This window comes from Ursus americanus, chromosome 32 (genome assembly GCF_024610735.1).
Source record: "Ursus americanus isolate L20-20 chromosome 32, mUrsAme1.1.p, whole genome shotgun sequence".
Lineage (NCBI taxonomy): Eukaryota > Metazoa > Chordata > Mammalia > Carnivora > Ursidae > Ursus > Ursus americanus.
The window spans coordinates 1,824,159-1,849,722 of NC_142158.1; the positions used below are offsets into that span (position 1 = coordinate 1,824,159).

The 25,564-nt window shown below is 47.7% G+C and overlaps 3 protein-coding genes and 2 non-coding genes across 5 annotated transcripts; 4 read left to right on the top strand and 1 right to left on the bottom strand.

Moving 5' to 3' along the window:
• Nucleotides 1-14,094: 14,094 nt before the first annotated feature.
• Nucleotides 14,095-14,165, top strand: TRNAG-GCC (transfer RNA glycine (anticodon GCC)). The gene has a single exon. It is a non-coding gene; the product is annotated as a tRNA-Gly (tRNA).
• A 385-nt stretch (nt 14,166-14,550) lies between these two features.
• Nucleotides 14,551-14,622, top strand: TRNAM-CAU (transfer RNA methionine (anticodon CAU)). Its single transcript has one exon. It is a non-coding gene; the product is annotated as a tRNA-Met (tRNA).
• Nucleotides 14,623-17,929: 3,307 nt separating this feature from the next.
• Nucleotides 17,930-19,726, bottom strand: LOC123794127 (histone H2B type 1-C/E/F/G/I). The gene has a single exon (XM_045800343.2). It carries the CDS (start codon nt 19,696-19,698, stop codon nt 19,318-19,320), a length of 381 nt encoding a protein of 126 aa, XP_045656299.1. The 5' UTR covers nt 19,699-19,726; the 3' UTR covers nt 17,930-19,317.
• A 277-nt stretch (nt 19,727-20,003) lies between these two features.
• On the top strand, nt 20,004-20,491 carry LOC123794128 (histone H2A type 1-D). Its single transcript, XM_045800344.2, has one exon. It carries the CDS (start codon nt 20,025-20,027, stop codon nt 20,415-20,417), a length of 393 nt encoding a protein of 130 aa, XP_045656300.2. The 5' UTR covers nt 20,004-20,024; the 3' UTR covers nt 20,418-20,491.
• Nucleotides 20,492-21,414: 923 nt separating this feature from the next.
• Nucleotides 21,415-21,980, top strand: LOC148107290 (histone H3.1). Its single transcript, XM_087858016.1, has one exon. It carries the CDS (start codon nt 21,517-21,519, stop codon nt 21,925-21,927), a length of 411 nt encoding a protein of 136 aa, XP_087714142.1. The 5' UTR covers nt 21,415-21,516; the 3' UTR covers nt 21,928-21,980.
• The last annotated feature ends 3,584 nt before the right edge of the window (nt 21,981-25,564 follow it).

The window sequence follows — 25,564 nt, forward strand, 5'->3', positions numbered from 1 at the left end:
GTCTAACACACTCTTCTCGTGCAAGAAGCAAAGCTTATTAATTCCATGTTATTCCCCTGAGGTAGCGAAGACTGTAATTTATACTAATTCCACATGGCCTCCAGAGCTCATCAAAGGGCTGAGGAAAACACTTAGACACTGTGAGCTGGCTATTTGGTTGATCTTAGGATTTACGACTGTCACACTGTAATCATCTTAACTGCCTCTTCGCTATCCTTCTTTTCCCAATTTTTTTCTTCCACTAAATATATCATAAAAACAGAAAATACAAGAACTAAGAAACGCAGTTAGCATGTTTCTTCTTAAGATCTTCCAACAGCAGCATAATACCTTTCTGCCTCAGTATAATTACAACACAAGTAATGGACCTTCAAACTTCTGAAAATGCGTCAGAACCACCTGGAGGGCTTTAAAATCCACACCCTGCCCCCAGATTCTCTAACTTCTGGGTGAGAAAGAGGGCTGGAAATTTGCATATCTAATGAACGCCTACGTAATGCTGATCAGGGGACCACATTTTAAAGACTGCTGGGCTAATATTGAAAATAAAAAAGATGTTTTGCTGAGTTCCTATCTTTTATCTCCATGGATGAGAAATATAATTAAAAGGGAAAATGGAAGCAAAACTCTAAAAGAATAGATTGAAGTATGAAAGGACATTCTCCAAAGAAAATGCATTCATATTTTGAAGTCTGAATAAATAATATACTGGACTTCCAGAGATAAATTTTGATATGAACTCAAAGTCAATGTCCGTGATCTTTAAAGAGTTGTGAGGAACAGCAGTGAAACCAGAGTGATGGCAATCGAGGTATTTTGCATTTTTAAAATGAGCCACTAATTGATTCAATGCATGATATAATGGTAAACTTTGAAGTAATACAATTAATACAAAATATATATACAAATATTTTACTATCAGTTTGTGATTCTTTTAAAAGTATACATTATATATTAAAATATGGTAATATAAATTTAATATATATTTATTATTTAAATACATGTTAATGATTTAATATATAATTTTATGTACTATATTATTTGTTATTTAATGTAATATACTATTAGATATATTTAATATATCAGTAAATGTATTTAATGCATTATTTAAACTATATACCATAAATAACTAGAATCCATTTTGGTTTCATTCAGAACAACAAATACTAAACTAGCTTAGTCTATTTTTATGGAGGTACTAGACTGATATTGTTAGGGAATGTTATATACATATAACGTATCTTGATTTCTAAGAAGAATTTGCACACTTCTCATAGTTTTGTGTAATATGTGCAGTAATGACTAAGATGATAAAGCAATTCTATTTGCTCCTTTGAGGCGACCCCGGGGGGGGGTGTGTGTGTGTGGCAGGAGCACGGGAGGTGAAGAATTCAGCCAGGGCAGAATGAACGATAGAAGTTTACTGAACACCCTGCGAGGGCACCGTGGGCAGGACAGCAAAGGAGAGACTCTGCCTGAGGCAGCAGTGAGGACCCACACTCACAGGGCAGAGTGAGGAGGTCTGGGGTACCTATGGAATTTCCCCCTTTTTGGTAACGGTGCCTAGTCGTAAGTAGCCCGTCGGTTAGTTGGGGCTGACGGCTATTTCCAGGCGGGTTGCTTAACGAGCCTGTTTGCGTTCAGCTCCACGGTCACTGTGGGCCCTTGTGCTTTGCTCAGGTTTCTGTCGTCCATGCCTATTGTCCAAAAGTGGCCTCTACACTATCTGCTTGTCAAACCTCCCTCGAAAGGTGACTCCTAAAACCCAACCAGTCTGGAAGGGAGGCACCGCTGTCACAGGAACTGTATTCATCCGTCCTACTAGAACATGCACTTGCCAAGAACTTCTACGAACTCAAAGATGACAGCCACACTAGATTAAGAGGGACACCAAACCGAGAGAAACCGGTCATCCTATGGAAGTCAAGATAAAATTAAAAGGTGGAAGCCGTAAGTAAGTGGGTGAAACTGAGCACAGCTCAGTGCAGAGGTGCTCACCCCATCACGTACACAGGCTCGTAGGAGTACGAGCAGAGCGAGGCCCATAGCGTCTCCCCTGGGACCATCCTGCCAGCAACGTACCTAATTATCGGCTTCATTGCTGGCTTCGGCTCCAGGACTCAGCTTGGAAGAGGTGCACTATGAGACTAGAACAGCGCTGTGAACGGCAAGCGGAGGACCCCTGCCCCAGACAGGCCACTTTGTCACGTTGGTTACTTTAAATAAAAATTACTAAACAGTCTGTGCAAGAAGGACACTCTGCCCGTCTGACCGTCCTCCGTCCCTTGAAAGCAGGAACTATCTCCCAGAAAGTTACCCTCCCTGTACCAGCAGGTAGACGGGCAACCTTCTCAGCAGAGGTGGGGAATTAGGGCCAAGAAGGCTGTATAAACAGTCCTTCTTACTTCTCACTAATTACGACGGAGCCCAGATTCTGTTTAGAATCCCTCACGACTTGAAGTTCCCAAAGTTAAGCTTTCTTTGTCCTGTCAAATCCTCACAGACTTACTGTCTCTCTGTCTAAAATATATAAACACTGCCTGCCTCGGCCATTTCTTCAGGGCTCAATTTCATAATTGGGCCTCTATGTGCACGTAATAAAACTTTGGGTTTTTTTTTTTTCTTTTGTTAATCTGCCTCCTGTCGATTTAATTCTTAGTCCAGCTGCAAGACCTTGAGGGTAGAGAAGAATTTTCCTCCCCTTCCAGGCCCTCTCCCAGAAAAGGACCTCAAACAGTGGATTTGCATTTTCTTTACCTGCTCCCCTTCCAGGGAGCCACAGCACTAAGAATGACCGGCCGTCAGAGCGTACTGTCTACTGAGTAAGCACGTGTATTTGTGGTAATATGATTGTTACATTTAATGTGAACAATGGACATAAGTGTGATTACATCTATATTTAAATTACACACAAATACACAAATTCAATTGTCTTTCTGATTACTACCTATATGGTTCTAATGTTCATTCATCTTTTAAAAACTATATTGAGTATACGAATTGCTCATATCTGCACAAAAGAGTTTCATTTCTCCACCAATTTTTGCCCACTGGTCAATTAAGTGCATGTATCAAAAAATTACATAATCTATCTTCTATTGTTGCAAACAGGAAAATGTATCTAGTTTAAAAATTCTAATGGCAATAAATAGTGATGGTGTTAGGCAGAGGCAGGAATAAAGTTGGATTCTTGTTCATTCGATTAAGAATCTAAAAAAAAATTCCCAAAGTTAATGTTATTCTTCTTTCTTCAGGGGTTTTTGGCTACATGGCCCTGAATGGTATGGATGCTGTCGTGGGTTGAATGATGACTCCGGAAAGATAGGTTCACCTCCTAACGCCTGGAACCCGTGAATGTGACCTTCTCTGACAAACGATGTGCTGAAGTCGAGAATCTTGAGAGCGGTATTTATCTTGGATTACCTGGGTGTCCTTCTAAGAGACAGAGGCAGAGGGAGAGTGGACCAGGCCACACGGAGGAGGAGGAGGAAATATGAACCTGGGAGCGCGGGCAGTGGCGTGACAAGTCGAGGAGGCGTACCAAGCCATGCCAGCAGCTCCTGGAAACAAAAAGAACGAGGAGCGGATCTCCTCCCTGACCCCACAGCTTCCAGAGGGCGATGACCTTACGGACCCCTGATCTCAGACTCTGATCTTCAGAATTGTGAGATCATCAGCCTCTGTTATTTTAAGCCCCCGGGGTTCTGGTGATTCCTTGTGTCAGCCCAGGAAGGAAATACAGTTGACTTCTCCACTGCGACCTTTATTAACATAGTCCACATGTCACAGATGTCATCTTCGGGAAGTTACTTCTTACACCAAATCCCCCTTTCGTGGCTGCGGACACAGCATAGACTGACCGGACTGGAAGGGATCTCACAAGCCGTGTAGTCCAGCTGCCCTCCAGTGCTTGAAATCTCTACCTCCACAGAGACGTTTACCCCCTCGAGCCATCCCAGTTTGTCCCCCGTGGAGCTTCTGCTCAGCCCTTTCCTGGAAGCCACAAGAACGCGCTTAACTGCTTGCACGTGACTTTCTCCCAAACACCGGTCTCTGTCTACCATTTTCTCTCCGTCTGCTTTTGTTCCTTTGGTCATTAACAAAAATGGTTATGAAAAATGTGACTTAACTATAGGAATCCCTAAAACAGAATTTGAAGAGGAAAGGCATTAGGTAGATTGTGTAATCGAATCTCTGTTTTAGATATGTTTCTATTTCCCCACGTCGCCAGAAGGGTTCACCGCGTGCTCATGGTGTAATGTCTTAGATCACGCTAAAGTCTGCTTTGTTTTTACCCATCAGTAGGAATACTAACTATTATGGGGCAAACTATGCCCTGTGCGTGACTTTACCTATTTATTGTTTTAAGTTTTATTTATTTAATAACCTCGACACCCCACACAGGGCTCGAGCTCACAACTCTGAGAGTGAGTCACACACTCTTCCAGCTGGGCCAGCCAGGCCGCCGGTGACTCCCCTTTAAACACTCGACGGAATGTACTGCATCGGCGCAGCGTATGCTGCCCATGTGAACGCCCCTGTGCCCTCGCTGATTCGTCAAGAGGCCTCTTCCAAGCTGAGTCCTGGAGCCGAAGCCAGCAATGAAGCCGATAATTAGGTACGTTGCTGGCAGGATGGTCCCAGGGGAGACGCTATGGGCCTCGCTCCGCTCATACTCCTACGAGCCTGTGTACGTGATGGGGTGAGCACCTCTGCACTGAGCTGTGCTCAGTTTCACCCACTTACTTACGGCTTCCACCTTTTGATTTTATCTTGACTTCCATAGGATGACCGGTTTCTCTCGGTTTGGTGTCCCTTTTAATCTAGTGTGGCTGTCATCTTTGAGTTCGTAGAAGTTCTTGGCAAGTGCATTTTCTAGTAGGACGGATGAATACAGTTCCTGTGACAGCGGTGCCTCCCTTCCAGACTGGTCGGGTTTTAGGAATCACCTTTCGAGGGAGGTATTATGTGCACACGGAGGTCCAGCTGAGAATGAATTAAGCCCTGAAGAAATGGCCGAGGCAGGCAGCGTTTATATATTTTAGACAGAGAGACAGTAAGTCTGTGAGGATTTGACAGGACAAAGAAAGCTTAACTTTGGGAACTTCAAGTCGTGAGGGATTCTAAACAGAATCTGGGCTCCGTCGTAATTAGTGAGAAGTAAGAAGGACTGTTTATACAGCCTTCTTGGCCCTAATTCCCCACCTCTGCTGAGAAGGCTACCTGCTGGTACAGGGAGGGTAACTTTCTGGGAGATAGTTCCTGCTTTCAAGGGACGGAGGACGGTCAGACGGGCAGAGTGCCCTTCTTGCACAGACTGTTAAGTAATTTTTATTTAAAATAATCAGTATGGGGCACCTTGGTGGCTCAGTCAGTGAAGCATCTGCCTTCGGCTCAGGTCATGATCTGGGGGTCCTGGGATCGAGCCCAGTGTTGGCGAGCCTGCTTCTCCCTCTCCTCCCCACTCTTGCTTTCTCGCTACTTCTGTCTCTCTGTCAAATAATTAAATTTTTTTAATATAAAAATAAAAATGTTTTTATTTAAAAAGTAATAAAAAATAAAATAATCAATATGACAAATTTGCCCATCTCGGGGCAGCCTGCCCTTGGCCCCCACAGCAGTCTTTTGTTGTTGTTGTTGTTGTTGTTGTTGTTGTTAAGATTTTGTGTGTTTATTGGAGAGAGAAAGAGCATGGAGGGGGCTGGGGGAGGAGCAGCAGAGGGAGAGAGAGAATCCCAAGCAGGCTCCATGTCCAGCACGATCCTGAGATCAGACCTGAGCCAAAACTAAGAGTCGGGTGCTTAACCGACCTCACGACCCAGGCACCCAGGGGCGAGGTTCCTGATGGCTGTCTATTGGCCAGGAGGTAAGTCTTGGAGCTCTATACAGCAGGCACTTGCAGGAAATCAGTGTCTAGGGTCTTAAGTTCCCTTCTTCTAAAGGTGCATGCGGGAGAGTCTCCGTTTCATACCCTCCAGTTCTGTTTTAGATCAAAATCCTTTCACAGGGACAAAGGTTTGAATGTCACCACTGGTCAAGGGTCTTGGGAATTTTGAGACCAAAGATGCATATTCCCTGAGCTCTGGGATTTTCACTTCCCTCTCCATCAGCTTCCCTCCTTAGCTGAGGCTCCTCACCCCGTAAGGGCACTGTCTTCCATCTTTGAGCCCGTGGCTCTCTCTCCTAGAGGAGAGGCGGCAAACATTTCCTCCGGGTTTTTATAACAGACCTGATTCTCACTGGATTATCCCGGTAAGAGTGACAGAGGCACCTTTCTCATGCCCAGCCTTGCTCCTTGGTCTCTAGTCTCTGGAGTCCTGCTAGAATGGGGAGACTTGCAGGCGGGTTGGCAGACGCTCCCTAGATCCCCAGGAGGCAAGAAGTTGTCCTGTAAAGTCATATACCCTCCCTGTACTTTGAAGAGGGGGATGACCCAATCTCTAGACACATTTATTAGTGGAGAAGGCACAGACTTAACTCTGCATAACAACCATACCCTTGTTTACTTTGCCTGACAAATCTCCCATAACTGGCTTCCTTCCCAGTTCCCAACAGTCCCTCTTTTGTCTCTCGCTGGAGAGGTATTTAAGGTATTTATTTGAGCCATTTTGGGGAGTTTTCCTGGGTCTCTCCCAAGTATCCAGGAGGTATCCATGTTATTATGCTTGTTTGTTTTTCTCCTGTTAATCTGTTTCTTTATACAGGTGTGTCTCAGCCGAGAACCTAGAAGGGTAGAAGCTATGAAAATTAATAAAAGGAAATGTCTTTAAGAATGGCGTCGGAAGGCCAGCAGAGGGAGCTCTCACGACCAACGCTCCCTGTCCTTTCAGACGCAACAGAAAGGCCTAGATCTTGCAGATGACTTTACTACCCCAGCAGGAGGAAAAAAGCCTTCCTTCCTCGGATCTCTAACAGTCCAGTGAGAGACTATCTCAACTCAGCCAATGAAAAGCCAGTACAGTTTGAAATCTCAGGTTGCTCCAATGGACAACAGCCTCCCCAAATTCCCCTGACCTTCTACAAAAGGGTGTTCTTCTCCTTCACCTATGGCTTTGACTGTCCCAGGTTGCAAGTCTCTAACTATTGCTAAGTGAACCCATTTTTGCTGGTAAAATAACTGGCAGTTATATTTTTAAGGTTAGCAGGAGAAAAGTATTTTTCCTTTCCTACCTGTAGGACAGCGGTGAGACCTTGGTGAAGTGAGTAGGGGAGAGAGGGGTGGGAGACAGAGGTGGAGGTATGAAGGGGATCAGAACATGTCACCCCAAAACATGCCAGATTAGCATATGGGTTATTTTGCGCTGAAGGCAACTGAGACTCAAAAGAGGCAGAAAGAAGCCTTCTTGGATCTCCCTTATCTGACTAAAAGCAGAAAATTCTGAGAAATGAGGACTGCCAGAAATCCCTTCTCTGAGGGAATTTTATGGCCATGAGGCAGATGGAAAGTCCACACCAGGATGACTCTGCACGAACTTTACTAACATAGCCCTTATCTTCTATCAATTTCCCCATGCATTTCCTTCCCACAATTCACTGCTCCCAGAAGCCAAACCCTTCTTTCCTCTGTCAGGTCATTTCTGCACAATTTTTCACCCTTCATTAAAATGGAATATCAGCTTGCAAATCTAACTGCTTCCTTGGATTTTTCATTTCTTTTCCGTGGTGTCCCCATGCACATAAAGTTGAAAGTAAGATCTGTATGCCTTTTCTCCTGTTAATGTCTTTCTCCCGTTAATGTCTTTAATTGACACATCCTAGCTACTGAACCTAAGAGGGTAGAGGAAAAGTTTCCTCCCCTACAGGAAGGATGGGTCACTGTAAGATTTGTTTTTTATGGTGGGTAAGAGGGTTTGAATAGAGGAGGGACATGATGGACTATAACACAAACAGGGCAGAAGCAGGGAGAGCAATTATCAGCATTTGCAATAATTTAGGTAAGAGATGCTGGTAGTGTGGACCAGAGTGTAATGCTAGAGGTGGTGAGCAGTGGTGACATTCTGGGTACTGTTAAATGATAAAAATTCAGCTGAATACATTTGAAGATCTGATTGGCCTTATTAAATGATTCATGAATTGGGCAGCATCCCATCTAGCAGGTAGAGGGAAGCTCCACCGAGCTAAATTAAAGAAAGGGTTTTTCAAAAGTAAAAATGAACTATTGGGACTTCATCAAGATTAAAACAAAACAAAACAAACTTCTACACAGCGAAGGAAACAATCAACAAAACTAAAAGGCAACCTGTGGAATGAGAGAAGATATTTGCAAATGACATACCTGATAAAGGGTTAGTATCCAAAAAATATAAAGAACTTATAAAACTGAACCCCCCCAAAAAATAATCCAGTTAAGAAATGAGTGGAGGACACGAATAGACACTTCCCCAAAGAAGACATCCAGATGTCTTACAGACACATTTGAAAAGATGTTCAACATCACTGATCATCAGGGAAATACACATCAAAACTATGATGAGATACCCTCATGATGAGGTTGTGGAATATAGGTGAGGTTCAGTGGGGTGAAGTCTGGAGCCAACGACCAAGAAAGATTCTTGAGGCATCTTTGGTGCAAAATAGTGGTTTATTAAAGCACGGGGATAGGACCCCTGGGCAGAAAGAGCAGCACCGGGGTCATGAGGAGTGGCCCATTATATATTCTTAAGTTGGGAGGGGTTAGGGATAGGGTAAGTCTCTAAGGAATTTTGGAAGTATGGTTTCCAGGACCTTGAGGGAGTTAGCTACTGTTGGGAAAAGGTCATTTATTACGTCTAATAAAACCTGAGTCATGAGACCCTTCAGATGTATATCGGTGGGCCATATGCTTGGGGGTGATTGCCAACGCGTATCTTGGGGGGGTGTTAGAGATAAAGAAAGTTCCCAAAGGAATTTTTATACGTTAAAGTAGACTTACAGGATCTTGGTGGAGGGGAGGGGGTCAGGCTAGGACTGCCTTTGGCCCTTAACAAGTATTAACATCAAGGCAGCTGAGTTCCTAGAGGAATGTCACTCTGCCTGTTTCAACGACTTGTCAATGGGCTGCAGGCAGTAAGGAAATTTAACTGTGTCTACGTATATTCCCTTCTGGAAGCTAGGTTACTGATAGCTTTGTTCTTGTAAACTGCTAAGACATTTGTAAACTGAGGGAGACTCAAGTCTTGCAGGATTGTGGTATCTATAGGTTAACTGTTTCTTTGTCCTTTAGGGCAGTCAGGAGTGCCTGAGGAATATCACATACATCCCGTGGTGGGGAGGGTTGTGGGGTGTCAGCTTCTGCTTTGTCCTCAGCTTGCCTTCCGTTCCCTCATCACTCACACCTGTCAGAATAGCTAAAACTAACAACACAAGAAGCAACAGATGTTGGCGAGGATGCAGAGAAAGGGGAACCCCTTACACTGTTGGTGGGAGTGCAAGCTGGTGCAGCCACTCTGGAAAACAGTATGGAGGGTTCTGGAAAAGTTGAAAATAGAGCTACCCTATGACCCAGCAATTACACTACTGAGTATTTACCCAAAGGATACAAACATACAGATTCAAAGGAGTACCTGCACCCCGATGTTTATAGCAGCATTATCTACAATAGCCAAACTATGGAGAGAGCCCAGATGTCCATCGACTGATGACTGGAAAAAGATGGGAGATTAGTCATCAAAAAGAATGAAATCTTGCCATTTGCAACCATGTGGTTGGAGTCAAAGTGTATGACGCCAAGCGAAATAAGTGAGTCAGAGAAAGACAAATACCATATGATTTCACTCATATGCGCAATTTAAGTAAGCAAAACGATGAACATGTGGAAAGGAGGGCGGGAAAGGAGAAAGGGAAGCAAGCCATAAAAGACTCTTAACGATAGAGAACAAACTGAGGGTTGCTGGAGGGAGGCAGGTGGGGGATGGGCTAGATGGGGGATGGGTATTGAGGAGGGCACTTGTGATGGGCACTGGGTGTTGTGTGTAAGTGAGGGATGACTAAATGCTACTCCAGAAACCAATATTGCACTGTATAACTAAAATCTAAATGAAAAGAAAATTAACGGTTTTTAAAGGCAGAGAGGGCATTAAAAAAAGCAGAAAGGAATTTATTAGCAAGGAATGCATTGTTTAGGCAAGGCCGCCCTCCGAAGGGGAGCGAAGGGGTCTATAGTAACTGACCAGGAAATCCCGTGTTGACTGGTCAAAGGTCACATTCCTGGAGCATGAAACTGCAGTTAGATCCGGGATTAAGTCTTGGTTTCCTGATTTGGGGCTGTAACCTCAGTGATGCCATTTGGGGCCTGTGGTGAACAATCTAATTGGCTTTATTATATATTATTATAATTCATGGAGTGGACAGCACCCTACCAAAAGAGGTAGAGGGGAACTCTGGAGAGGTGGACAAAACCCGAGGCTTTTACAGGAGGGAGGGTGGGATAAGTACGTTATCAGCAAAAGAAAAGAAAAGATTGTCCCAGGCAAGGTCATTTCCCTTAGGGGGAAAAGTAAAGGGTTTTATCCTGCAGATTGCGTTCTTTGCTTTGCAGTCCGGGATGCAGAGGCCTGGGGGGCAGACCACCTCAGTGGTGGAGACTAGAAAATTCCAGACTGGGTAAGACTGCATTTCTGGGGGAGGTCAAAACTGCAGTCGGTCAGGTATGAAGCCCAAGTGACACTATTTGGGGCCTGTAGTTTTCTTTTTAATGGTATATTTTGAAGCAAGAGCTGGAACTGTTTACTGAGCCATTAGACGTGGCCTGTAAGAGGAAGTGAGGAGTCCAGACTAATTCCGGTTTCCAGATAGCCTTTCCTCAGTCTGTGGGGGTGACGTGAAGGGGGACAGCGTGTGCCACCCCAACATACGCCACTGTGACACGCTGGTTTTGTTTTGTTTTGTTTTGTAGTTAAAGCTTCTTGAGAACCAGCTGGTGCAGGAAGGATAGTCTGACCCTCCTTGTCTCCCTGACAACAGGAGGTAAGTCCGATGTGAGAGGTGCCCTCTCTGTACCAGGTTTAGCACCAGAAACAGGGAATTTAGGGCTGCTAGAAAGAAAACCATATTTGAGGCATAGCAGAATAATCCACACCAAAATAAGCTGATTTTTTTTTTAAGGAAAAGCAGACTCAGAAGCTCTAAAAACAGAGTAGAAGGTACCCTTTTGTAAAAGCAATTTACTTTAGTAGAGAAATGTCCATTTGTAAGGGGGACGCCCTGTCTACACCAGGAAGAGAATGAAGACTCTAAATCACTAGAAATTCTGTGGGGTGGGGGAGGCGCCAGACTTAAGTGTGTGTTAACGACCTTCCTGTGCTTTGCCGGGTAACTTCCCATCAGTGCGTCTTGCCCACCGTCACCCCATCATCTTTGGCGGAAGTGGTTTGGGCCATTCTGGGGCGTTTTCCCAAGTACGGCTCTCTCCTGTGTAGACAGGAGGTATACCTGTTATTAAATTGGCTTGCTTTTTGTTCATCTCTTTTATATTGGGGGGGGGATCCTCAGCCGAGAGCAATGAAGGATGGAGGGAAAGTGATTTTCCGCCTCTACAGTGTCAGTGGGGGTCGAGAGAAAACCGGGTTCATCATAAGGCGGTGTGTGCTGTTTTGTCGGTTCCGCACACACGTATTTCTTCGCCTGAAAGGTATAAAGGCTGCCCGCTTTGGTCATTTGGTTGAGTCTCATATTTTTAGGGGGCTCGTGTACTATGAGAGTAAATCGTTTTTCTCCTGGGCGTGGGTCTTGGTCATTCCGATGATGAGGCCGCCAAGGAAGGGATGCGCCCGGGAGGGAAAGGCGCGCACGGCCGCAGCTGCACCCTGGCTCCTGCCCGGGACCAGCCAGACGAGCCGTCCTTCCGTTTTCGGGCGGACTGGGGCAGCAGGAGTACGTGCCCCTGGGACCGAGGACAGTGCAGCCCGGCGGGGGGCGGCCTAGGCCTGGCTCTCCGGAGCCGCGGCGCCGGGCGGTGGGGCCGGCCCAGTGTGAGTCTCTTGGTGTGGCGCCGCCCAGCACCTGCTGCGAAGCTCGGGTCGCCCCGATCCGCTGGACTGGCAGCTCTGGAGCTTGGGGCCCGGCTGTGTGAGGAGCCCGCAGGCGACGGCCAGCCGCGGGGCTTGAGAGCCCCGGCTGACAGGCCCTGGGAGACCTGAGGGGGACCACTGTCCGTTTGCAGAGCCGGGAGCCGCGTGACGAGGCAGCGGCCCCCGGGAAGCGCCGGGCGGGGGTCGGTGTTCCCCGGGCATCTGGCGGCGGCCCGCGCGGCCTCGGAGCGGGGATAGAGCCGTGAGCCGAACGCCCCAAGTCTCCGTTGGGGGCATCCCGTCCCGTAAGCGGACAGAAGATACAGGGAAACGAACGGCGTGTCCCAAGGAACCCAGTGTGTGAGGAAAACACAAGCAAGAACGAGGGTCGAGTGTGCGCGTTCTTCGAGGGAGGGTGGCCCTGTGTCGTGTGCGGTGTCCAGGAAAGGCCTCGGTGTGGGAGGACGTAGGGTTTCTGGGTGAAGGACCCTCCCGACGAGGGGAGAGACTGAGGAGATGAGAGAGGGGTGACTTGCAGGGGAGAAGGAACAGGTGAGGGGTGTGCGTGTGTGTGTGTGTGTGTGCGCGCGCGCGTAACCGCAGGTCGGGGCTTGGGCATGATCCGAAGGAATTCAGGGTTATCGGTACCTAGTTACACATCCTCCCTGCCTCCCTGCCCCCATCTGAGCTGGGCCCCTGAGCACGGACTGAAGGGGAGGCCGTGGTTCCTGGAGACCGTGGGGATGGGAATGAATGAATGAGAGGGCTGGTCCTTAAGAAAGACCGTACTCGGTTGGTTGAGCGACTGCCTTAGGCTCGAGTCATGGTCCCCGAGTCTCAGGATCGAGTCCGCGGGGGGATCCCTGCTCAGCGGGGAGTCTGCTTCTCCCTCTCACCGCCCCCCCCCCCATGCTCGCTCTCTCTTCAATGGGTAAAATCTTTAACAAAACCAAACCATCCTTCCAGGTAGAAGAGGGAGAACCCCAGGGTCCCATCCTCGGCCTCTACCTGAAATCAGTTGTAAGTGCAGGCGGGTGTGGACAGGCTTCTAGGGAGAACATGCAGGTCTTTCACCGGGTTCTTCCAGGGATCTGAGAGCCCACATGTGAAGCCCCCTCCCTGACTTTAAGGGAGATGGCCAGAAACAGCAGACTCTTGGCTTTGAGCAGTGGTGAGACTTTAAAGGTGTGTTTAACTTCCGAGTATGGCCCTTATGTTTGTCCTCAGAGTTGGCACATTTCCCTGAAAAAGAAAAACACTGCAGGAAAATCTGTGCTTCAAAGGAAGATTTCGGCACACCCTTCTGTGCCATCTGATTCTGGTCCAGTGGGAGCTATTTTACAACTCTAAATTGTAGGTAACTGATAGCAATAGAGAATAATTCATGTCTATAGACATGCAAATTAATTGTCTCCGGATGGGACATTTTCCTCCTCCTCAGTTAACTCCCCCCTACCCACTCCCACCGCGGAAAAGCCAGTTGTGACCCTATTTACACATTCACATCAATATCCCTGATCTGTACATGGCATCCCTTTGAATTCTCCTCTGACCTGGTAGTAACATCTCAGCAGTTATTTCACTAAGGGGCTAAAAAAGGAGTTTATTTTCATATTCCTAGGAGAGTTATGATTGTACCTGTTTTGTTTTTTGTTTTGAAAATTACCCGTCATTGAGATCTCTGTGTGCTCACTTTGACTGCAGGGAGTTTCCGGTGCCACCTGCATAACCATGGCAACCGAAGCCTGCCTTACTTCCTGCCTTGCTTTTCTCCGGGGCCGCCAGCAGAGAGCGCTGCTGGGCGCCTCCGTGCGCGGTCCCCGAGGGTCCCACCCGGCTGTCCCCACCGCGTCCGCGAGAATTCCACCCCGCTGTCCCCGCCGCGTGCCCTCGGGTCCCACCGCGTCGCCCCCACCCGGCTGTCCTCCGGGTCACGGGATTTGCCACGAAAGTGAGGTTTTCCGAAAAAGTGAGGAAGAAGGAGCATTACAAGATTTTAGTCAATAAGAGCGGAAAATGAACTAAAACAAAACAAAAAAAATGCGTTAGCGAGAAAAACAGCGTGTTAAACCTTTTCTAGCTCCGGCGCGGAAGTTTTTCTCAGCGGGCATTGGTGGTTCAGTGGTAGAATTCTCGCCTGCCACGCGGGAGGCCCGGGTTCGATTCCCGGCCAATGCAACGGCTGTTGTATCTTTTTTCCTTTTTTTTTTTTTTTCCTTTCAGTCCTTCCAGATCATTTTGAAGTTGCCCTCGTGTCGTAGTAGGGTTCCTTCCACGTTCCGTTTTTGAGCCTGCTCATCCGTTCTGGGACTCGAAGACGAGACGCAGCGTCGCTTCCGCGGCGGTCGGCGGGCCGGGCTGGCGGCTGCTGCCCCGACAGGGACGTGGAGTTTTCTGCTTTGGAAGATGTGGAATCAGTGCGCTCTGGGCTCAGTCTCTTGTTGGAAGCGTGGGTGACACTGGCATGTGGGCTTTGAGGAGAAAAAAGTGTTGGGGCAAAGGCCGTAGCCTTCAGAGGAAGATAAACAATAAAGGGATTACTTGGAGACGTTTCGTCGTGCTCAGCAGAGTGGCGCAGCGGAAGCGTGCTGGGCCCATAACCCAGAGGTCGATGGATCGAAACCATCCTCTGCTAACTGGCCACACGTTTTTTCGCTTTGTTTTCCCACCCCCACCCCCCGCCCCCGCCGCCAAATTGGACGCATTTACAGCAGTCTTTGAATCCTGTCTGCCCTGCGTTTCTAACCAAAACTTTGGTAACTTCTGGACGAAAATAATCCACCAGTCAGAGCCCTCTAACCCTAGCAATGTCAGGTGCCCCTGTCGGAGAGCAGAGGGTTAATTTTAACCCGTTAGCGGAAAGGTCGCCCTCGCTACCCACTACCGCACTGTAAACAAGACCGTAAGTGCGGAGTTCAAAAGAACCGAACAGAGCCAGTGCGGTTTCAGAGATTCCGTCAAGGGCACTTTGGAGATTTAAAGTAGCCACTTTCCCAAGTCTCCCCCCCCCCCCGCCCCGCCCCCATCCCGGCTCTGCTTCCCTCCTTAGCACTCACCACTACCTGGTAGACGGTATATTTGATAGTGTACATTCTCTCCCCCCGGAATGTAAATTCACAAGAACAGACTTTTTTTTTTTCGTCTGTTTTGCCGCTGTGGTCGCTGTGGTAGCTAGAACACTACCTGGCACGTGTTAGGTGGGGCGATTTGGTAAATGTGTTATTTCTAACACCAGGATTGGACAATTTTCTCCACCTTCTTTTACCTTTTAAAAAATTATGGAAGAATACAGAGGTGCGCACACAAAATTGATCTGTTATTTAACATTATGGCATATTCACTAGAACCTCTTTTATATTTAAAGGGAAAAAAAGCGCACAGAAACTGAAGCACTCTTTTAACGGCAGCCCCAATCCTAGTGTCTTTCTCAGGGCAACTCTACATAAATTTGATGTGCATCTCTCCCCTTCTTGTTGCTGTTCAACGAATAATTTTTATCTGCAAGGGGCAGCAGTTGCAGCTGGGGGGAGTGTGGGTAGAGCTCGAGCCGCTCAGAGTATTCTCCTTCGCTGGTGGTCCTCACTCGGCTTCGGATCGGCGTCCAGTATGGATGCTGACTATTGGGATTTCCAAGCCACAGAATTCAGAGAGGCCTAGAAGCTCCTTGCGTGGAGCTATATTCCGCTTGCAGAGCTCAGTGCCTGTTCGATGAGCTTTGGAGGACAAGAAACTGAGACCTTCCTTTCCACAGTCATCACCTGCAATCATTTGCACTTTATTAATATCTACAACTTACGTTCTATCTCTGTCAGGTTGTAAAATAACCTAGTGATTTAAAGGCGATCAAAGCTGTGCCGCTCCGCACATCACGTCACCTGGAGGCCGCCTCCCGCCCCGCAGGGCACCAGTGAGAGGCCGCCCTGCTGTCCCCTCATCCACTTCCAAGTAGTTGGTAATCCATTCTGAAGACTCACCCCTCTTTTATTAATAATCCCCGTTTCCCTTTTTACTTCTCCATGGCAACATTTCATTCTCAGGCCGCTTTTATCGGGAGGTACCAACTGGTGGAATGCCAGCCTTTAGCCTTGAAAACACAGACCTTTTATAGTGCGTACCGGAGAAATCCCTTCGCAGCTGCTAAGAGATCCTGGACCTGAGCACTGATACTTCTGATGAAGGATTTTCAAACATGTCGACTGACTTCAAGTTGCTACTGTGACCTCTGAAAGTCACATTTAAATTCTAAGTGGGCAAATGATTGTCTTTCTCTTTATTTGTTGTTTAAGTTTTCTTTTTTAATTTAAATTTTACTTAGTTAACATACAGTGCAGTATTGGTTTCTGGTGTCTTTGTCTTTAAAAATGCGTTGCCCTCATTATAAGGTGCTAACTGGAGCCTCCTTTTTTCTCTCAAGACCTTTACCTTTGTGATATTTCTTTGTTCAATCAGAAGACAATTTGGTTCTTATTTCTTTCATATGCATGAAGGTAAAATTAAAAATAAAATCAGTGATTCACTAGATAGTTAATTTAGACGGAATGTGAGAGTCTGTGTCTCATTTAAATAGACAGTAGAAAACAAGGGGCTAAAAGAGAAAGAAATAGGCTGGGTTCAGGGAGCAGTGGTGGGCCACTTGCAGAAGGCAGTCACAGCAGGAAGGGAAGAGTGGAACTTAGTTTAAGATTCTTGTGGTCTCCACAGTCTTTTTCCTTTCCTTCATGATGAGACAGGAGAGATGGGGACAATCACCAACGGAAAACGGAGAAAATGTTGAGACTGGACCAAAGAAAAGTAGGTAAAGGAGACTATATCACGAGAAGACAAATGTCACATAATTAGAGAGGAAGGGGTGTATTTATCTAGGTAACTATTAAATCCATAATAAACAGCTCCAAATACCTTTCATCACTTCCATTTCATTGCTAGTAGTAGCTTGACGAATTTAAATTTTTTCTTTTAGCTCACGTCTTTATCCATTTACTTAAATGGTACAAAGTAGCTGGTGGACGCCTGCTGTGTGCAAGACCGGTCTCTGCCCAGAGCTGCCAAGGGAACAGAATCTTTTCAGGGAAGGACTTAGGAAGCTGGGGAGGTCTGGGCATGAGATCTGGGCTTTGGTGGCAGGGGAAGTACATGGGACAGCTTGTTATGGGCACAGAAATCTCCGTTAATACCCAGAGATCTCCAGCTGTGAGCGTAGGTGTTTGCTGAAGCATGCAGACATTTTTTGTTTAGTCTGTACCATGTTATACATTTTTTAGTAGTTGCCAAACTGAAAATCTAGAATATTCCATATTAAAATGTATATCCCCTTGAAAAATGGAAAGCCTCACTGTCCAGGGCTTGAGGCCCCACAGGGCAAGGATGAGGTGAAACCCATCGCATAGGCCTTGTTTTCTTCGGGTCTCTCCTGTTCCAGCTGGTCCCCTTCATGGCAGATGCTAGCTGGCATTTTCCAACATCCTTGTGCTGCAGTTGTCTCACAGCTATTAAATTATGCTATTAAAACCGGGAAAATGAAATTTCGTGTCAGAAGTCCACGTGCTTCAAGCAGACTAGCAAAGAGCACCTTTCTTTGTGGAGCTGAGGCCTGGTTTCTAGTATCCAGCCAGTTTTGCTCTTATGGGCTGGGCCTTTGTGAGCGTTTGACTTTTAACCTCTGGTTTGGGGGACAGCACAACTGTCTCTTTAGCTGCAGCTTAAGCTAAATGTAGCTATTTTATGAAAGACAATTCGGAATAGAAGGTTGAGAGCAAAGCATGGAAAATGGCCTTATGTGCTGTTATGGATTGAATTGTGTTCTCTCAAAATTCACATATTTGTGCCCTAACCCCAGTGTGACTGTATTTAGACACAGGCCTTTAAGAGGTAATAAAGGTTACATGAAGTCATAAGGAGGGTCCTAATCCAGTAGGACCGATGTTTTTACAAGAAGAGGGAGACTCCAGAGGGTGCAAACACAGAGAAAAGGGCCACGTGAGGACTCCAGCGCAAGCCCAGGAGGGAAGCTGAGGCTGCTCTCACCTTGGTCTTGCACTTGTAGCCCCCAGAACCCTGAGAAAATAAATACATGTTGTTTAAACCACCCAAATAAATGGTATTTTGTGGCAACACCAGAAAATGAATGCAAGCATTTTAATAGGATGTTTGGACTTGGTTAGGCAGAGAAGTGTCAAAGAAAGACTGACAGAAGAAAAACTCTACCTGCAAAGAGCAAGAGTCAGACTTTGGGGGAAACACACATATTTAAGGTGGCAGAGAGGGACCTGCAAAATGACCGAGGTTACCAAGTTTATACTGACCTGTTTGGTAAAGAAAGTGCAACTTCGTGACACGTAATCATATTCCTAAATCCTGACAAGTCTGTCTTCAAGGAGCAGCCCCCCAAAATCAAGGGTATGAGTGTTTTGTCAGGTGTTTACAGTATTTATACTTTGAGGACCAGAAATAGAGAAAAGGGTTTTTTCAAAAATTTGTTATAGGTTGCTGAATATTTTGATTTTTTACACACACACACACACACACACACACACATGCATACATATGTATCTACAAATACATATATATTTACACACACGTAATGTATTTTTGACATCTTTGACCAGATGGGAATACTCCCCAGGACTTCGCGTTGTCTGGCTCTCCCTGTATGTGCACGGCTGACTATGGGAGAAACTCAGTTAAATCCAGTGGTTAAAGGGAGATAGAAATAGTAATAGTAACTCTACCTACCCCAGCTCTCCGTTGTTCTTGGGAAGTTGAACTTTGGAAGAAAGCCTTTCAACCGCATCTAAAAAAAGCAATTTCTTGGCTGCCGCCACTTCCTGCCACAAGATGGCAGTAGAGGGCAATGCGTCCTAGCCCGCCGCTCTGAGGGTCTCGGGGGGGAGGGGGGAAATCAATGTCGAAAAGAGCAAAGAAAAAAAGGAGGGGATAAGTAAGATGCCGAGTTCAGGGACGATAAACACATGGAAGTGCTCTCCACCAAATCGCACGGCGAATTGGCGAGGTCTGCCGCCAATCCCCAAGGCGTAACGACACGGGCTTGGTTGATAAAATGTAACCGAAGGCGGAATTTCGGCGGTTGCAGCAGAGCGCGGAACTGAAAGCTTCTTTCAAAAGGCGCCAAAGATCCCACACTAAATTAGCCCGGCAGTGATCCCAAATGCTTACCCAACGTTTTAGCCTTTTCCCCAGATGTCACCCCTCTTCCAACCTAGCCCCACTTCTAGACGCCAGTAGACTATAGGCAAAATGCACCAGCTGTTTTCCGTGAAAGTGTAGTGGCTCTGAAAAGAGCCTTTGGGGTTGATTGTGCCTCGGAGCGCACTCACTTGGAGCTGGTGTACTTGGTGACGGCCTTGGTGCCCTCGGACACGGCGTGCTTGGCCAGCTCCCCGGGCAGCAGCAGGCGCACGGCCGTCTGGATCTCCCTGGACGTGATGGTCGAGCGCTTGTTGTAATGCGCCAGGCGCGACGCCTCGCCCGCGATGCGCTCGAAGATGTCGTTGACGAACGAGTTCATGATGCCCATGGCCTTGGACGAGATCCCGGTGTCGGGGTGCACCTGCTTCAGCACCTTGTACACGTACACCGAGTAGCTCTCCTTGCGGCTGCGCTTGCGCTTCTTGCCGTCCTTCTTCTGCGCCTTGGTCACCGCCTTCTTGGAGCCCTTCTTCGGGGCGGGCGCGGACTTCGCTGGCTCAGGCATGGTGGACACAACACCGAAGCCCTCAGGAAAAAAAAGAGTAATAGCGTGAAGAAAAAAAGCAACTTGTCCCTTTTATATAGAAGCCCTTATGCAAATAAGGTGTAAGTTACAGTCCTGTATCTGATTGGTGACTATTAAGGGCAACGTCAGACGTTAGTTCTGCCCAATCAGAATGCAAGGATCCCAAAGTCGCACTTTCATTGGTTAATATAAAGCCCCAAACGTAACCAATGCAAAACCTTCTTTTTCGCGCGCTCAGGGGTTATAAAAAGTGCCAGGCTTGGGCTTTGGCTTCGGTACCTACTTTCAGTGCAGTTAAGGTCGTGATGTCCGGACGCGGCAAACAGGGCGGCAAGGCTCGCGCCAAGGCCAAGACGCGCTCCTCGCGGGCCGGCCTCCAGTTCCCGGTGGGCCGTGTGCACCGTCTGCTCCGCAAAGGCAACTATTCGGAGCGGGTCGGGGCCGGCGCGCCCGTGTACCTGGCGGCCGTGCTGGAGTACCTGACGGCCGAGATCCTGGAGCTGGCGGGCAACGCGGCCCGCGACAACAAGAAGACGCGCATCATCCCGCGCCACCTGCAGCTGGCCATCCGCAACGACGAGGAGCTCAACAAGCTGCTGGGCAAAGTCACCATCGCGCAGGGCGGCGTCCTGCCCAACATCCAGGCCGTGCTGCTGCCCAAGAAGACCGAGAGCCACCACAAGGCCAAGGGCAAGTAAGATGTCAATTCAGATATCAGTTTCTAAGACCAAAGGCTCTTTTCAGAGCCACCCACCTTTTCTGAGGAAGAACTGAGCACCGTCTACTGAAACTTAACCACAAATAACCTAAGTGTAAGGAAAACGAAATAACTGGTCTCCCTTTTGATTGAGCCAATTCTGGCAAAGGCCATTACAATACAGTCTGCTCAATTATAAAAATACTAAGCCACTTTCATTGTCCCCTCCCCACGTACGCTGTTATGGGTAATTTAAAAAAATTTCTGTCCCAGCAAATACACTAATCAAATCTGTTGTCCCTCGGTCTTTATCACCAGTGGAACCTGATGGTTCATTGGTCAGCGAAAAGCTTCCTAACGCTTTCCAGAGCTACTCCTAGAGAAAAGCTCTGATTACTGGTCACTGTAAATCTTATCACTCCATACCTGCTGATTAAATTTAGCGCGATTTACATATAAAATAGTCCAATCAGCCACTTGATTGCATCAAAATAAGTTAACGCTGTCAGCCGCTCGCTGGTATTTAGTCTAACACATCAAGCTCCCCTCCCCGCACCACGCAGGGCGAAGTCAAGTTTTGGTGTTCAGGCGGCCTCTGTGCCCCTCTTGTTTTAACGCTGTCTCTGTTCTGGGTCTCGGCACAGTCAGCAGAAGCAGATCTTGATGCTGTTATGAAACGCAACTTTTCTTAGACTAACCAGCACATTATTCTGGTGTGATTTTTTCCTCCATATTATATGAAAAGGGGGAAAGAGCTGAAATGAAACTGCCTTTTTAAAGGACATTTTAGGTGCTGAGTTCCACAGATTCTAAGTCCGATAACCTTTTACTGGTTAACGTTTTGGTTGAAAACAGTAAACCTAGACAAGATGGAGTACAGCTATAATTTTTTCCTGTAAAAATAGGAAATAAAAATAAAACCAATAGCATAGACAACAAAACCTTTTCGGAGATCGTAGGGCACAAACGAGGATTGGATTGAGAACCAATGAAGTTACTCCTGCGACGGCTCTGACCAATCAGGACGGGATCATGACTATAAAGTCTGGTCCCGGCACGAACTCGGCAGTTGCTAGTTTTCGCAGCACGAGCGTTTCGTTATGGCTCGCACGAAGCAGACGGCGCGCAAGTCGACAGGCGGCAAGGCCCCGCGCAAGCAGCTGGCCACCAAGGCGGCCCGCAAGAGCGCGCCTGCCACCGGCGGCGTCAAGAAGCCGCACCGCTACCGGCCCGGCACGGTGGCCCTGCGCGAGATCCGGCGCTACCAGAAGTCCACCGAGCTGCTGATCCGCAAGCTGCCGTTCCAGCGGCTGGTGCGCGAGATCGCGCAGGACTTCAAGACCGACCTGCGCTTCCAGAGCTCGGCCGTCATGGCGCTGCAGGAGGCGTGCGAGGCCTACCTGGTGGGGCTCTTCGAGGACACCAACCTGTGCGCCATCCACGCCAAGCGCGTCACCATCATGCCCAAGGACATCCAGCTGGCGCGCCGCATCCGCGGGGAGAGGGCGTAACCCGTCCTTCCGAAGCGTTTGCTTTTTCCCTCCCAAAGGCTCTTTTCAGAGCCACTTCCGTTTTCACTGAGAGTGGCTGTTGTACCGCCGGGTTGGGTGTTAAGTCCGAGCTTGGGGGGGGGGGTGTAAGAGGTGGGGGCGGGATCCCAGGGATCCCAGCACCTTAAGTAGCGACTACAGCATTTCATTCCCTTTATGCAAAGTTGGTGTGAGGAAGGGCTCGCCTGTGCTCCTCGCCGCCACTGCACACTGCTTGATGGGCAGCTAATGTTCAAAGGCCGCAGAGACCGTCCCCCTTGGTCCCTTGAGTAATTCAGATGTAAAGAAATAAGCAAACACTAGAAAGGGACTTTACCACCAGGTAAAGTAAGATTCAGAGCATAGATCCTGGCACCTCCACCCCCACCTCCGGTCAGAACTATCTGGGAGCAGAGTTCTGTGTTGTGCTCCGCACGTATCCAGGGCGCAGGGAAGAGCCGCCTGAACGTTTTAATTGTTCCGTAGAGCTGGCTGTAGGATCTAGCAGGATTTTCTTACACTCGAGGTCTTTCATACAACTCCAAAAAAGAACAAAAAGCTGGAATTTGGCTGCAATTGTATCTCTTTACCAATAAAATGAGCTAGTGTTCAGACCATTTTTATCATGAGAATTGACTTTCTCAGTGCTTAGCACTAACATCTGGTAACTATGGGATAAGGCTCTGAAACGTTTATTCTCTTTCACACCCATTCTAAGGATACTGTAAAATCAGCAAATTGGCCCCCTGCTTGTTTGCAGGCTTCCAGGAGCCTGGTGTTGGAGAGTCTGCTGAGGCCTGGCCGCCCATCACCTGACGTAATGGTGACTTCCCTGGGGGACGAGCCTCAGTGAGACCATTGGGGTGGTAAGACCCCTATTCCACCCTATCACCATTCCTCACAGGACACTGCAGAAGTGTCCTCCTCAAATCCCATATGAACGTAAGTTCTAAAAGTCAAATAAATGTTGCCCCACTTTTTCTCCCCATAGAACTTACATGTCCTAAGGCCAAGATTTTTCTCATTCTGTTACTGCCCTATCCGTAGAGCAGTGAAAGCCTGATATGCAGCAGGTGCTCGTTCTGGTTGAATGAATGTACAGCTAATTTGCCATCTTTTAGACACAAGATAGATCCCCTGAGCCGCAGGTGGCCCCTGAGTGCATCACACCTTTCATCCTAGATGCTCTCCGTCACCACTCTTTTGATTCCCATTGGTGAGCAGACAAAACACTGACAATTACATAAAGCTTTCCAGCTTCCAAAGTGTCTTTACATATCCTTTTGTGTGTGGAATGGACAACAGCTGGGGTCTAGACAGGGCCCATCATGACACCCTCACTAGCTCTAGAAAAGTTTATCTTTTCCAAAAGTATCCAAGCATTAGGGGGTAAAGCTGGTTGATCAGTTTAGAATTCTTTCAGTAAACCCTAGGATGGCAGAAGATCTGATGAGCCTCCAGTGGCTGTAGGAAAATAAAGGAGAATTAGTTTAAAACAAAACAAAAAACCAAACAAAAACCTAGGGGCAGGAAAGCCTGTTTTCCTGTAAGTGAAAAGGCCAGGGCAGAAGGAGCTTGTTAGGCTTTTTAGCTCCTCAGAAAGGCCATCTGGGATTGGGAGTTCATGGATCAGTGAGGATATATTCTATTTGAAGGCTAAGTTTGGACATAGAAAAGGTGGTTTTAGGACATGCTCAAAAATTCTTTGATACTCTTACCTTCAGAAAATGGAACCTACCTAATTCGTCTCCCCTCGAGTTGGGGCTGGATTTAGGTACTGGTTGTCGGGAATTGCACGAAGCCAACAGCTGAAGTCAGAGTTATGGAGAGCTACTTTAGAGACTCGGTCACCGGAGGTAGCACTTCCTGCTTGTTCTCTCTCTCTCAGGCCACTTGCTCTGGGGGACCCTGGCTGCCACGTTGGGAGGCGCAGCCGCCACTGGTGGAAGACTTATGTTAGGGATATAATAGGAAGGCATGTTTCTGGTGACCTTGTGGGCTTCACTGTGAAAGTCAAGAGTCAAGCGGTCGGGAATGCCCGGCTCGCCCAGCAACCGGAAATGCCTGGCCTGCCCGCCAGTTGGAAATGCCCAGCTGTTTTGGGGCAGAACATTGCTGAAATCTGATTGCCCTTGGCTTGATGATGGCCCGCGGGGCCCCTAGAAACATGTTTAAGAATAGGCCCCACTTGCTAAACGCTACATCACCTGATCCCCTGACCTTCCCCATGATGCACCACCATCCCATGACCTTCCCCATGATTATGATGCACCACCATCCCGTGACCTTCCCGGTGATGCACTGCTATTCACTAGAATGTCATACGGATCACTCCCTTGATCGATTGTTGCCAATAAATACGCGAGGTTGCCGCTGTTCGGAGCGATCACTCGTGGCGATCGTCCCCTGCACCCGCGCTCTCTTTCACAAGCTAACCTGTCTTTGCCTCGTCCTTCTCCCCAATCGTCGAATCAAGGGTGCTGCGGCCGCGGTGCTGCGGACGTGCCGCGGGAGGGAGGACACTCGGGCAGCCCTGTGGAGAGGCCACATGATAGGAAACCCGTGCCTTCTCCAGCAGTCTGTGAGGAACTACCAGTAGCCAAGGGAGTGAACCCTGTCCAGCCCCAGTCAAGCCTCAGGTGGCCATAGCCCCTGCGGACAGCTTGACTCTTCTTGAGAGACCCTGAACCAGACCACACAGCTGAACCACTCTGTTTCCTGACCTTCCAAAGCTGTGTGAAGTAATATATTTGTTGTTTTAAGTTGCTAAGTATTGGGGGGGGGAGTGATTCATTATATAACAATAGATAATTGAGCAACGGAAGAAAAAAAGAGGAATAGGTAAGAGTCACCCGGGGCACTCCATAGTCCAGATGACATGTCACAACCCACAGCTCCGCCCTTCATCATCGGGACGTCTGGACTCACAGGAACTTGCCTTCGTCCCTGTCCCATTAGCCACACGGTTTTCTTCTGCTTCTATCCAGAGAGGCCGGAGACCAGCTTTGTGCTGCTGGTTCAGAGAGGGTGATGTCTTCTGTTGCTTGTAAGGGGCTCTGAAGGTGTGCACCTGGTCTGGTCACCTCTACCTGCAGCTGTGAGGGCCTGGGGGGTGGGGGGTGTCAGCGCAGGCTGGGCTGGAGACCACAGCCCAATCCTCGCTCTCGCATTAGCGCTTTCTCTCTGTCTCTCACTTTTGGAAAACTCCTGAGGTACCATTTCTGATGGTCAGATATACTAGCTGAGGAAACCGTTATAAATTATTGTTCTGTGACTCTCCTTTTTCCAGACCCCACACCAGTACGGACTAACAATCACTTAGATTCTAAGTTTTTTTAGATGCCATTTTCCTTAGTGATGAAATGGATACTTTATTTCCTCAAGAGATTGCATTAAAGATTAAATGTGGCAATGTATGAATCTGTGTGGGAGAGTACCCCAAGAATGTATTAGGAGCACAAATACTCAGTAAACCTAATTTCATCTTAGAATCTTAGTTTGGTACGTCTCTTGTAACACTGAGGAAATACACCCAAATCCTCTGATAAGATTAGATTGAGGAGTCCTTCATTCTTGTCCTCGGTTGAGATTTGGGAAACAATCCAATGTGATGAGTCAC

Coding starts and splice junctions, on each gene's coding strand:
- LOC123794127 (XM_045800343.2), bottom strand. CDS start 19,698: ATGCCTGAGCCAGCGAAGTCCGCGCCCGCCCCGAAGAAGGGCTCCAAG.
- LOC123794128 (XM_045800344.2), top strand. CDS start 20,025: ATGTCCGGACGCGGCAAACAGGGCGGCAAGGCTCGCGCCAAGGCCAAG.
- LOC148107290 (XM_087858016.1), top strand. CDS start 21,517: ATGGCTCGCACGAAGCAGACGGCGCGCAAGTCGACAGGCGGCAAGGCC.